This window comes from Lolium rigidum, chromosome 4 (genome assembly GCF_022539505.1).
Source record: "Lolium rigidum isolate FL_2022 chromosome 4, APGP_CSIRO_Lrig_0.1, whole genome shotgun sequence".
Lineage (NCBI taxonomy): Eukaryota > Viridiplantae > Streptophyta > Magnoliopsida > Poales > Poaceae > Lolium > Lolium rigidum.
This window is the reverse complement of record NC_061511.1, coordinates 137,651,809-137,666,622: the sequence shown is the minus strand read 5'-3', so window position 1 is coordinate 137,666,622 and position 14,814 is coordinate 137,651,809. Positions and strand designations below refer to the sequence as shown.

General features: G+C 43.9%; 1 protein-coding gene across 1 annotated transcript; it reads right to left on the bottom strand.

The window, feature by feature from the left end:
* Positions 1 to 2,531: 2,531 nt before the first annotated feature.
* LOC124649415 (vacuolar iron transporter homolog 5-like) lies at positions 2,532 to 3,620 on the bottom strand. Its single transcript, XM_047189060.1, has one exon. The coding sequence runs from the start codon at positions 3,531 to 3,533 to the stop codon at positions 2,919 to 2,921; it is 615 nt and encodes a 204-aa protein (XP_047045016.1). The 5' UTR covers positions 3,534 to 3,620; the 3' UTR covers positions 2,532 to 2,918.
* Between the last annotated feature and the right edge of the window lie 11,194 nt (positions 3,621 to 14,814).

The window sequence follows — 14,814 nt, the reverse complement described above, 5'->3', positions numbered from 1 at the left end:
TTGCCCCTCAGATGGACCTGAAGCAGTCGATCAACTATTTCGTCAAGGAAGTCCTTGATAGCTCGTCGGACGAGGAGTCAAACAGCTCTTTGGAGCTCATGCTTGCCGCGGCCTCCCCTCATCCACGAGCACACTGAGAGGCAGAGGCTGGTGTAGAGGGGCTTGACGAGGCCTCGAAGGGGCAACCTGATCGAGACGTTGGCCACTACTGGATGTATCGGGACTACTTCTCCCCACCTTGCCGATATTCACGGAGGACCTGTTCCGACGGTGCTATCGGATGTCAAGATACTTGTTCTTGACAATTCTACGAGGTGTGAGAGACTACGACCCATACATCGGATGCAAGTCCGATGCCACTGGTAAGCGCAGCTTCACCTCTTATCAGAAGTGTTCCTCAACTATTCGTATGCTTGCATATGGAGTGGCTAGTAATCTCTTTGATGAATACTTACGAATGAGTGAGACCACATGCCTTTGATGCAATATACAAGTTTTTCCGAGCTGTGATTATAGTGTTCGTCGATCTTTACTTGAGAGAGCGACAACTGCTGACACTGCCCGGTATTGTCGATCAACAAAGCAAGAGTGTTTCCGGGGATGATCGGAAGCATTGATTGCATGCGCTGGGAGTGCAACTGTTCATTTGCATGGCAGTGGCAATATAGCGGGATGTGAGGGATGAATGTCATTCTTGAGGCAGTGACATCACATGATATGTGGATTTGACTCTCTTTATTTGGTATGATTGGTTTCCATAATGATATTAATGTGCTCTAGCGCTTTCCGGTATTCTCCAGGCTTGTAGAGGGAAATGCTCCAGCTACGAGATCAATGACAATGCATACAACAAGTCATATTAACTTGATGACGGCATCTAGCTAGACTGAGCCACACTAGTAAGATAGTCAGCAATCCTCCAACAGAGAAAACGAAGAGGTTTGACCAGAGGCAAGAGCCTTGCATGAAAGATATCGAACGGGCATTTGGTGTGCTCCAAGATCGGTGGACTAGATATTATTTATCACTCTTCTAGAATATGGATTGTTCACACCATGCATGAGGCTATGATTGCTTGTGTGAATCTGAACAACATTATCATTGAGCAAGAGTGTGATGACAACCTCCATGATCAAGGATGGCAATTTTAGGGTGAGTTGGTTGAGCCGCAGGCAGGGGCACCAACATTTGTGGAGTTTCTCCATATGCACATTGAGATCCGTGATAGCCACTTATCCACTCTTCTTCAAGCAGATAGTATTGAGCATCAGTGGGCATTGGTAGGACATGAGAAAAATGAGGAGTAGTCATCCCATATAATTTTATATGTTTAATTATGAATTGTTCTTCCTTATTTTCGGTAATACATTGCTGTCTTGTATTTGTTTATTTGGATGTAATAAGGAACTTAACATTATTTTATTGCAACATTATTATTTTCTATACCTGTGGGTTATTTGGGTTGAAAATATGGCGATGAATAATCTAAATGGATAGGCCAAACCAAAATACGATGAGCCGCTAGGGCACCCCCGGCCGACCTGAATGGACTAACATGGCTGAGCTACCATTTTGGTTCCCGCGGACCGACCCAAACGGATATAAACGATCACTTTGCGTGTCTAGAATGTGTCGGGCCGCTAGAGATGCCCTTATATAGTAACATGCACCTATATGTAATGGCAACTAGGTATTTTAATGACATGGCATGTTATTGAATGAGGAGAGAAATGGTTGTGGTAACTAACTATTCTACCATAATATCACACTTTTCAAAAATGATCGACTCTACAAATTAGTAAATGAGGTTATGATAGTAACTTATTCATGCATATGGTCCTCACCCCTTGAGTCAAAAATAAAACTGAAGTTATTCATGAGAAGCTTGATTTTCTTTAGATCAATACAAGTTTTTAGAAAAAGGACGTCTGTACGCCAGGACTCCACAAAGCAATATGTTTTAAAAGTACTACTACTGAAAACTCCACAAAGTTCATATTCAGGAAATTCTTAGCATCTCTAACCAGGAAAGTCAGCTAAATATTTGTGAGTCCCTAAACCGGTGTGGGGTAGATCCCTTCCATGCAAAACTTCTGTCTCGGTAGAGATACCAATTTCAATTAAGGGTGTGACTAATTCTTAGTGGATTGAATAAATTAGTTCTCGGCCAGATGATATCATCAAACCTTAGTTCCAATGCATGTTAAAACTCACCATTAGTAGGAATCACGAAAGCAATCTAAAGATCATAGATATTTTTTAGTTGGAATATTAGTTGTAACTCAAAAATCTCAGTCAGTTTCAATTCAATTTGAAACTCAAGTGCATAAATCACGATGCAAGTTTGATGGTGTAGGACTTAACTACTGAGAACTAAGAAAAACCAACTAATGTCGTCATCTCAATGCAGACATTGAACTTGTCAACCCACCACAAATCTACAACACCTTACTCTTGTCCGACCGAGATGCAAACAAATTGAAATCTCGACCAATAATAGCTGAGCCATCCCAATTCAAAAAGAGTTCATGGAACATTGAAATAAAATCTTGTTTCCCTTCTTGATAAGGTGACCCATATACAGTAGTGATTCTAACTACTCTCTTCGTCTTATGAAGGTTGTCTAAGATTTATTAAAATTCAAATTTATCTAGATGCTATTTAGTGTCTAGATACATAGATTTTGATAAATCTCAGAAATACTTCATGGAACGGAGGGAGTATTACATGAGCGATCTTATTCCTAACAAGCACATTGACATATAACTTTTTAATCTTCCAAACAACAAAACATCAAAAAGATCCAAGTTAGCAGCAACCACCAACTAGTATACCACCAGCAGAAGCTGTTGCTTGCGTAGACCCCTTCCATGCAAGCTTGCGTCTCGTCTCGGCGTGCAAGGCTCTCATTGCGAAGGCTACTCGGCCAGCTCACGGAAGAGCCTCATCAGGCCGAAGGTGACGCCCATGGCGGCGAGCCCGCCCACCACAACCCTCGCGCACGACCTGGCTACCGGTGCTCGGCCGAGCACGGCCCCGACGTACCCAAACGCCCCCAGCGCCATGGTCGCCACGGCGACCACGACGGCCACCCGCAGCCTGTACCCGACGATGAACCCGGCCGCCAACAGCGGCAGCAAGGCGCCGACCGAGAATGCGAGCGCGGACACCACGGCGGCCTGTACGGGGCTGGGCAGCGCCCTCTCCTCGTCGCCTCCGCGCTTGCCGTCGTTGTCCAGCTGCGCGAGCTCCACGTCCCGCTGGGAGCAGACGGAGACGTACTCCCCGATGGCCATGCTGCACGCCCCGGCCAGCAGGCCCGCGAACCCCGACACTACCATCGCCCGCACATCGTGCTTCACGGCGCTCACGCCCAGCATGAGCGAGGCCGTGGAGACCAGGCCGTCGTTGGCCCCCAGGACCGCCGCCCGCAGCCAGTTGGCGCGGCCCGCGAAGTCTACGTCGGAGTCATCGCTGAACTTTGTGGCCGCAGGGTTCTCTGCATCGGCCAGCTTGGTGTCGCTCACGGCCATGGCAGCTCAAGTGAGATCGATTGAGTGATGGAGATGGTGGTGTGTAGTGGCACTCAGGCAGAAGTAGTGTGGAGAACACACGCCCCGTTGCCGTGTTTTATAGTGGAATTGAGGAGGGTTCTGTCTTGTATCTGTGTGTGACCCTCGCGTGTGGGCATGCTGCTCTTGCTCTTTTCCCAGCTTTCATGCCGCTCTGGCTAGTGCCTACATGCTGCCTTGCCATTGACACGACTTCCTTTTTCTCCTCTGGTATTATAGATGTCATTCCACCATAGATTAAGTCGATCCATGGTGCTTGCTGAGAGTATATCATAGGAAAGCAGTCTACTCTACGTACGACGACGATAGCTAAGTACCTAGGCGAATTAGCTAGGTCGTTCAATCGTACACCATAGTGAGATCATCCTGTCGAATCCAAAATTTTCAACTAAGCAGTGCATGCAGATCTATATGTCACTACCTAGGTAAATGTTCAATGAAATGGGGTGATGATGCTGATGAATATTACTGCCGAATTGCAAGCCATGCATATATAGCATGAAACATCTGGGTACCCTACAATCTTCTGAGGGAAAACATTGAGTTAACATGAACTAATTCAATGCAATAGCTATACAAAAGAAAAACGACAAAACTTTAGCTGCAGATGACCGATCGTTTGCCCTTTTTGTATATGTGAGAAATTTTAGTTGCAACGGATCGACGTTGCTAAGAATAACATTTTGTTTTCAGCATGGGAGAGATCTTAGTGAGCTAGATATGTTCATATGGCAAGCTATATACAGCAAGTCTGTTTTGCTCATCTGTAAAAGCTAACGTACCTACCATGACGCCGATCGCTCCTTATCGAGATGGAACCGTATCATTTCAGGCTCTGAGCTACTACAAATCACTATTTAAACACCTTGGAAATGGAATTGCAACACGTACGCCGTAGCAGACAAAATATTATGAAAAGAGAAGCATGTCTCTCAACGAGCGCCATCGCCGTCTTTGCTTGTCAAGGACGGAATAAATCGTGAATCGCCACGCTAAAAATATCATGATTAAGGATATACTGGGCATCTCTGTTCAGGAAAATCAAGTGCATTCGGTTGTGCCGTCTCCGAACGCAGAAGACATAGGGAGGTTTACTTTTGTTGTCTTCAAGAAGGAGAGAAAATCAAATACACTAATAATTTGATAGGAAAAAAGGAGGAAGTGTACGCAAATAGTATGCATACATCCGAGGCTGTTTCCCTTTTTTTATGCAAACAAAAGAAAAAGAAAAGTACTCCAGCTTTGAGTAGGAATATACTACTTTGAGCAGACAAAAACAACTTTGAAGGGATGATGACAAGAGAGGAACACACACAGTATCCCAGCTCTACAAGCAAAACAAAATCCTGATCACAACAAACAAAACCACGAGATAAATAAATAATTTATTAAATAAGGAAACAGGTCAACATATTAGGTACACATACTCGATGCATGATGCTACAATTCCAAGCCAGCGAGAGAGTTATTAATTTGCATGTCGATCGATCAAGTGATGAGTGCTGAATCGGCGTGCACCAAGAGTTGGGGAGCAGCCGTCAGATGCATTTGGGAGAAAAATATTGGAGATTGTGGGATAAGCATGCACTCCACGCTCCTAATATCTCTTTATGTTATCCACATCGGTCTATCCGGTCTAGCTTTAGACAGTACTCGCTTTTCTTCTTACTTTTGTAGTGCCAATTCTTTCCTTATTAATTGTAGTGCCACACACTGGTGGAAAAAACGGCATGTAGTCCCGATTTGTTTGGCCTTTAGTCCAGGTTGAGTAACTGGGACTGCTCAATCAGGACCACCTTTAGTCCCGGTTCAAATATAAACCGGGATTAAAGGGTCCTCCACGTGGTGCGGCCAAGAGGCTCGGGTGGAGGAGCTTTAGTCCCGGTTCATAAGATGAATCGGGACTAAAGGCTCTCTGCTGCGGCAGAGAAAATGACCGTTTCTCTAATGCGGCAGAGGTTTAGGGTGGAGCAGCGTGCCCTGCCGCGACAGAGGAAATGGCCGTTTCTCTGCCGCGACAGAGTTTCATGGTTTATGGTATTCATTCAAATATGCATACATACATCAATCAAGGAACCACAACATCGTCATGAAATATAGTACACGTAATGCATATTACAATATAAAGTCGATCCTGTTTACGATCTCTATTTTCTATCCCTAATGTCCAATATTAACTCCCGATGGTATGCTCTAGTTGGAGCTATGACCTCTCTAACTAAAAATCCCGCTAATTCCTCTTGAATTGCTCATACGCGATTCACCATTAGGAGAATGTTCCGCACGCGTTCCATCTAATTTTAAAAAGGAGATCAATATATATGAATTGATGGTAATAAAATAAGATTGTGAAATAGCCATTTCCGCCTCCCAGTGACAGGCCATCTCGCGAATGAACTCGCAGATGTAGTAGCCACATACGTTATTCCCAGCTTTCTTCTTCAAACACTTTACAAAATAATAGTTCGATCAAACTAATAATTAAGCATGATAATGCATGGTATTGAAAGAAAAATCAAAGAGATTCGCGGACATAGCTATAGCTATAGTACTACTTACAGCGCGCTTTTGAAATGTAAACTCCAGTTTCCATTCTCCGGAGCAGTCTTGATGAACCGTTTCCAAGCCCTGCCGACAAACAAAAAAAAAAGAGTAAATGAGTTATTAATTATTTGATATCAGGAAATGAGAACAGAAGATGCCAATATAGGGCGATATTGATTGAAATTATCTCTGGAGCAGGGCACTCAGGTTCGCCCATTGCCCATGGTCTTTATGTTTTGAGTCCATGATAAGTACTACTCCTTTGTCAAGCTGAATGATTAGCAGAATATAGTGGAAGCTGCGCACATATAACTCGGAGGATTAGTTAGACTTAACATCGAGTAAGCGAAATCCAATGTGTATAAGATAGTAACACTCACTCAAAGTTGTAAGTAAAGAATATTTCCGATTTGGTTTCTTGCTTCTATAAAAACATTAGCAAGTTATCCTATGTGTCCTTGGGGAATTCTAGAACCGTAACTTGATGAACGGTGTTGGGATCAATGAACCCAATGTCATAGAGTCCACCTCTTTTGCATTCGAGCATCTTCATTCTGCATAATATATAGCGTATAAAAGAATATAGTGAGGTTAATTATTAGTGCAATGAACGAGCTGAGCTAGAGACGTAATTACAGAAATAAATCACTTACAGATATTAGCAACTCATGAGACTTTTGTCAAGGGCGTCTTGATTGAATAACTAAAATAGTTCTTCAAACTCAATGTTTAGCTCCCCGTTTCCCCGGAAGTAATACTCATCTTTAATTCCCACTACGAGGAAGATCTTCGACTCCTTACACCCTACAGGCTTGCATGTAGCAGTCATGCAATTTTCGCATTTGAGTTGGGATCTAGTCAGGCCTGACGAGAGGCTGCCCGTATGTGTATCTCTATGAGAGTTCAGCCGTGGGGAAGTAACCTTCGTACTGAATGGATGCTCCAAGATCTTTAGCCGCCCGTTTGATCAATTCTGCCCTCTCCGGATCATCCTAGGAGTGCAACCAAGGGGGGTACCGATTGGTTTTCCTGTTCTCCGAGCTGGGCAATTGTTTTCCCTTTTAATGGTCTACTTCCATGCCTTTGCTCAAAATCCGCCCTCGAGGACCACTCTAAGAGAGTGGTCATAATCTGTTGCCAACTCAGTTGACTTTGCTCGCGTTTCGGAAAAGTGCCTCACTGTATGCGGTGGTATATACAACTTTGGCGGGGGCTTATTCGGTGCAACATGCGCCTTCACCTCGGCCCTTGAGGTAGCGTCGACTTCCTCATTAGTCTTCTCATATGGTAACTTTACAGGAGACTTCTTCGCGGCTGATGATCTCTTCGGAGTTGTAGTACTTGCCGTGGTACTCTTCCTCCTTTGTCGAGTCTGCTTAAGCGGCAGAGTTGCCGGAGTCTCCAGACGCGGAGGAGGCGGCGGAGTCTGCTCACGTGGAGGATACTGCAGAGGTGGTGGAGACGGCGGAGAATGAGCTGGAGGTGGCCTTGGCTTTGAATTTGGAAGCACAATGTATTCCTTGGCCATATAACAGTGCTTCTAATGGCTTCCCCTAGTTCAATTAGTTCCCCATATTCACCCGCAGGGTGGTCAAGCTTCACCGGCTCAAATCATGTCATCACTTCATCCACCCCGGCAACAGCATAGCCATCTGGAACCGGAAGGCAATAGTAAGTTGTTGTAGATACATGACGTAAGATAAAGCCGACCGTCGCCTTCATGGTTATGTGCACAACTTTGACATGCAACTCACAATGTTGGCTCTCTGTGATATCATCCATGGGGTTGCGAGGAGCCAACATCACCTGATCATCATTAGTCTCGAGCTGCATGGAAGCCACGCTGCTTTTTCGGTGCTGACATTGCTGCAGGTCGATAGCATCGAATGCAGGATCGTCATGCTACCCCTCAGATTGTTGGCCATCCACTTCGTTTATTTGGGCTTGCTGTGACCTCATTTGTTGTTGCACCTCCCTCAAAGATTCTTCTATCTCTGCGAACCGGTCTGCTTCCCTTGCCTTCCTCCTCTCGTGGCTTTTATTAGGAAATATATTCCTTTCCCCGGGAAACCCGAACTTCCACGAAAGGGAGCCTGGCGTGCCTCGTGTTCACTGGAGCCATCACTTCGCTCCAGATCCTCCGCTCCCTCATCGAAGTCATTTAGATATGTTGCGGTGATATCATATCCACCGACTATGAGGTTCACCATGAATTCTTCTTGTACTTCGTCTCTGTCACCGTCCATAGTTTCAGCAAAGACTTGCAAGTTATAGGAACCATCATATAATCACACACATATATATACATATATTGTTATTAGTCGCATAAGTACTTTGCAAAATGAAATAACACGGCTACGGTGGTGGAGGAGGAGGGTGGCGGTGGCTACGGTGGCGTTGACGGCTACGGTGGTGTAGGAGGAGGGCGGCGGCTACGGAGGTGTAGGAGGAGGGTGGTGGCTACGGTGGTGTGTAGGAGGAGGGTGGCGGCTACAGTGGTGGGTGGCGGTGGCGATGGAGGCTACGGTGGTGGTGGCGACGGCAGTGGCAGCTACGACGGTGTACGAGGAGGGCGGCGATGGCGGCTACGGTGGTGTGTAGGAGGAGGGTGGCGGCTACGGTGGTGGTGGTGGTGGCGGCTACGGTGGCGGCTATGGTGGTGTTGGCGGTGAGGAGACTAATATAACTAATACATATATTTACTAATATAAACAAACTAATATAAAAAACTAACACTAATATATAACTAACATAATACTAATACAATTAAACTAACTATATATAATAAAAAATTACCTAATAAAAGTTGTACCATAACAAATTTTAACATAATATACAATTTTTTGTACCATAAAAAATTACCATAATAAAATTTGTACCATATAACAAATTTTTATCACATATAATTTTTTTACCACATAATTAAATTACCATATAACAAAATTTGTACCATGTAACAAATTTTTACCACATAATAATTAATAAAATTTGTACCATGCATATAACAAATTAACAAGTTGTAGTAAATTTGTACCATGCAAATAAAAAAAGAATGAAAAAAGTGGCCGGAGGAGGAGAGGGCGGGCTCACCGGTGGCAGCGGCGACGACGGGTGGCGTCGACGGCCGGTGGCGGAAGGAGGAGGCTGGCCGGGCGCGCGGCATGCGGAAAGAGGAGGCCAGGCGCGCGGTGGTGTCGACGCGCGCATCGGGCGAAGAGGCGATGGCTGCGGCGGGCGAAGGATGGTGGCACGTGAAGGAGGAGTGCGGTGGCGTGTCGGCGGTGGTGAGGAAAATTGGCAGCCTGGCGGCGTCTCAGTCTCCTTCTCCGCGCGAATGATCTGCGCGGAGAAGGAGAGGAGACAGTTATAGTGGAGGGGCCTTTAGTTCTGGTTGGTGGCATCAACCGGGACTAAAGGGGACCTTTAGTCCCGGTTGGTGGCACCAACCTGGACTAAAAGGATTTTTGGTGCGGCTTTTGGGTGCGCGCCCACATGCACCCCTTTCGTTCGAGTTGGTATTACCAACCGGAACTAAAGGGTGATTTGGATTTTTTTTTTCAATTTTTTTTTGGTTTTCCGCCTTATTTCATAGCAGAAAATAACATATAGTATATCAAAATGTTCAGAAAAGAATTTTCTATCTAATAAAAATATAATTTATTCTTTATGAATATTTAATTATCTAAATTCCTTATGTGAAGTGTTTGAATATACATTTAAATAACTTATGTATAATTTTGAATGTGACAAAACTTTCAACATGAAAAGTGTTTGAATTTAGATAATTAATCTAAAAGCATTTTATGTTTTGTTAAATAATTATTATAACCATTAAAATTTTCCATTTTTTAATTTAAAATGCATTAATTTACATCTTTTACATAATTTCTATTCCGACAAAGCTTTCAACATGAAAAGTATTTGAATTTGGATAATTAATATAAAATCATTTTATCTTTTTAAAATAATTATTCTAACTATTCAAACTATTAACTATTTTGCTATTTTCAATTTAAAATACATTAATTATATCTTTTGCACAATTTCTATTCCGACAAAGCTTTCAACATGAAAAGTTTTTGAATTTGGATAATTAATGTAAAACTATTTTATGTTTTATAAAATAATATTCAAACTATTAACCATTTTGCCACTTTCAATTTAAAATGCATTAATTTATATGTTTTGCGTAATTTCTATTCCGACAAAGCTTTCAACATGAAAAGTGTTTGAATTTGAGTACGAGAAGGATGGCTCATCGTGGATGATGCCGATGAAGATGAGGAGGAGGAAGAAGAGGAAGCCACATCTGGTGATGAAGCGAGAGGAGGGACAAAACAAGTACGACAAGGATGGCTTCATCGTGGATGACGCCGATGAAGATGAGGAGGAGGAATAAGAGGAAGCCAGAGCTGGTGGTGAGCATATGAGGGACAAAACGAGTACGAGAAGGATGGCTTCATCGTGGATGACGCCGATGATGATGAGGGGGAGGAAGAAGAGGAAGCCAGAGTTGGTGGTGAGCAGAGGAGGGACAAAACAAGTACGAGAAGGATGGCTTCATCGTGGATGATGCCAATGAAGATGAGGAGGAGGAAGAAGAGGAAGCCAGAGCTGGTGGTGAGCAGAGGAGGGACAACGAGTACGAGAAGGATGGCTTCATCGTGGATGATGCCAATGATGATGAGGAGGAGGAACAAGACGAAGCTAGAGCTGGTAGTGAGCAGAGGAGGTACAAAATGAGTACGAGAAGGATGGCTTCATCGTGGATGATGTCGATGATGTTAAGGAGGAAGAACCAACCGGGACTAAAGGTTTTTCTTGGCAAGCCAACCTTTAGTCCCGGCTGTTGGGTGCAACCGGGACTAAAGGTTTTTTTGTGCCATCTAACAAAATTGTCGGTGAGATAAGGACGTGTGGACAACCTTTAGTCCCGGCTGGTGGGTGCAACCGGGACTAAAGGTGGGTTTTTTTGTGCCATCAAACAAAGATGTCGGCAGGATAAGGATGCGTGGGTGGACGCACTGCTCGACGAGTTAAGGCATGTAGCATACGACCCCCTATCGGAGGAACAAGACGAAGGAGGAAGCGGCGCCGGGCCTATAAAAGGAGCGTCGATAATCGCAAGCATCTCAACAAGCCAACCTAGAAGGTAGGGAGCTTCTTATCCATGGCTGGAGGAAAGGGTTGAGAAATCTCATGTTGGTGCGCACGCCCTACGACATCTTCGAGGACCTCGCGCCGGGAAAATTTCCCCGCAATCCCGTGAATGCCTCCATCTCCATTGTTGGTCTATTCCTGGCAGAATCCTCTTCCCTATCCTGCAAACTCCTTCTATGGTAGGTGATACGTCCAAAACGTATCTACTTTCCCGAACACTTTTGCTATTGTTTTGCCTCTAATTTGTGTATTTTGGATACAACTAACACGGACTAACGCTGTTTTCAGCAGAATTGCTCTGGTGTCTCGTTTTTGTGCAGAAATCCAACTTTCGGGAAAATCCTCGGAATTTATGCCAAAGGTCTTATTTTCCCGGAAGAATTACGGAGCCAGAAGGGCAAGCCGGGTGGAGGCCCGAGGCCCCCACACGCTAGGCCGGCGCGGCCCAGGAGGGGGGCGCGCCGCCCTATTGTGTGGCCGCCTCGGCTGGCCCCCGACGCCCTCGTCTCGGACTGCTAACGCCTTCGACCTAAAAACGCACGGGGGATTAGAAGAAATCGCCAGAAGACATCCAGTACGCCGCCACCATCGCGAAACTCCGTCTCGGGACCAGAAACTCCGTTCTGGCACTCCGTTGGGACGGGGAATTGGAGGAGATCATCGCCATCATCACCACCGACGCCTCTCCATCGACCAGCCATGTTTCCCCCATCCATGTGTGAGTAATTCCCCCGCTGTAGGCTGAAGGGGATGGTAGGGATTGGATGAGATTGGTCATGTAATAGCATAAGATTGTTAGGGCATAGTGCCTAGTGTCCGTAATTGGTACTTTTATGATATTGTTGCAACTTGTTATGCTTAATGCTTGTCACTAGGGCCCGAGTGCCATGATTTCAGATCTGAACATGTTATTGTTTCATGATGATATGCATTGTTTTATGATCTTACCCGCAAGTTGTATACACGTATTGTTGTCCGGAACCCGAGGCCCCAAAGTGACAGAAATTGGGACAACCGAAGGGGAAGGCGGTGATATGAGGATCACATGTGTTCACGGAGTGTTAATGCTTTGCTCCGGTGCTCTATTAAAAGGAGTGCCTTAATTTCCGAGTAGATTCCCTAGAGGCCCGGCTGCCACCGGCTGGTAGGACAAAAGATGTTGTGCAAGTTTCTCATTGCGAGCACGTACGACTAAATATGGAACACATGCCTATTGATTGATTAGTACTTGGATACCGTTTTATTATTATCTGCAAATGCCCTGCTTTGATTGTTACATGAGTTTCTCTCATCCATGCAACGCCCATTCATCCATCCCTGTGCCTACAGTATTTTAATCCTGCTGTTTACTATAATCACTACTGCTGTCTTTGTTACTCTGCCGATGTTATTTCATCACTGCTACCGCTATAAAACTGTTACTACTGATAAACTCTTGCGAGCAAGTCTGTTTCCAGGTGCAGCTGAATTGACAACTCCGCTGTTAAGGCTTTCAAGTATTCTTTGTCTCCCCTTGTGTCGAATCAATAAATTGGGTTTTACTTCCCGTGAAGACTGTTGCGATCCCCTATACTTGTGGGTAATCAAGACTATTTTCTGGCGCCGTTGCCGGGGAATATAGCTTTATTTGGAAGTTCACTTGGATTGATATTGTTCGCTGCAAATTCTCCATCATGGGTAAACATCGCGATACTAAAGTCGTCATATTACCATCCACTACAAGAAAAGGTACAACTCTGAGTACCTCTGCTGCTCTTGATTCACCATCTGTGATAGATAAACTTGTTTCACCACCACAAGCTTCACATGCTGGTACTTCTGCTAGATCTGAAAGTTCCTCTTATAATTTTGATGATGCTTCTGCTGTGCTTGATAATGATGGTTCGTTAGGATCTTTTCTAGATGCTACAATTGCTAGGTCTAGACAAATTGAAAATACTGAAACTCCTAATGAAAATGTTGTTACACCTGTTAATTCACCTGAGTCTGTTGAATACTCTAGTGATGATCTTGATGAACATTATGTGGAACTTGATGATGATTTTATTGATAAATGCAATGCTACTACTGATGCAAGAAAAATTAAAAAGTTGCTTGCACAACATACTGTTAGATATAAACTGTCTCCTGATCCTAAATTTGCCACATCTCCTATAAACATTAAGGATAATGATTATGATTTTTCTCTTGATTTGTCTCATATATCTATTGTGGAGAAAACACCTTTTTGTGGTACTGAAAAAGAAAGTCCTGTAGAACACATGATTGAGCTATCTACTCTGAGTAGCTTGTTTTCTAATGATGTTAAGAAGCGTACTTATTTCGTTGCTAAATTTTTTCCATTCTCATTAAAGGAAGATGCTAAAACTTGGTATAATAGTTTGCCACCTGATTCTATTAATAGTCCAAAAGAATTGCTTGATGTTTTCTTCCGGAAATACTTTCCTGCTAGTGCTCAACATATTGCTTTGCAGAGAATCTATAATTTTGATCAGGAAGATGGAGAGAAATTGCCTGAGGCTTGGGTAGATTTTGCTCTCTTATTAGAGCTCGGCCTGAACATAATTTGGAAAAGCATGATTTACTTGATATATTTTATAGTGGACTAACCATTGAGTCTAGGGCATACCTGGATAGTTGTGCTGGTTGTGTTTTCAGGAAAGAACTCCGGATCGACGCTGAAGAATTATTGGCGAGAATAGGCCGGAATCATGATGATTGGTCTACACCTGAACCAACCCCGACACCGATATTGAAGAAGAGGGGGATGATTAAATTAAATGATGAAGATATGAGGGAAGCCAAGAAATCTCTTAAAGAGAAGGGTTTTAAATCCGAAGATGTGAAGAATTTACCTCCTATAGAAGATTTATGTAAGATCACCCCCCCTTTCATCCATGATTGAGGTGCACTCTCTTGAACGCTTTACTAGGGAAGATATTCCGTATTCAAAACCTCCTGCTCAATGCTTAGATGAGTTTGATAATTATATTGTTAAGCAAGAAAATTTTAATATGAGAATAGAGAATCATTTAATGGAAAATTCTCAAGCTATTAGTGAATTGCATGGTATTGTGGAGAGAACCTCCAATGATGTTAAGATGCTTTGTAAACATTTTCATATGGTGCAAACTCAAATTGATCAACTCACTAAAGTACAAAATGACTTGTTGATGGCGTGTAACTCACACGTTCGTTGGGAACCCCAAGAGGAAGGTATGATGCGCACAGCAGCAAGTTTTCCCTCAGAAAGAAACCAAGGTTTATCGAACCAGGAGGAGCCAAGAAGCACGTTGAAGGTTGATGGCGAGTGGATGTAGTGCGGCGCAACACCAGGGATTCCGGCGCCAACGTGGAACCCGCACAACACAACCAAAGTACTTTGCCCCAACGAAACGGTGAGGTTGTCAATCTCACCGGCTTGCTATAACAAAGGATTAACCGTATTGTGTGGAAGATGATTGTTTGCAGAAAACAAGTAGAACAAGTATTGCAGTAGATTGTATTTCAAGTAAAGAGAATTGGACCGGGGTCCACA

Coding starts and splice junctions, on each gene's coding strand:
- LOC124649415 (XM_047189060.1), bottom strand. CDS start 3,533: ATGGCCGTGAGCGACACCAAGCTGGCCGATGCAGAGAACCCTGCGGCC.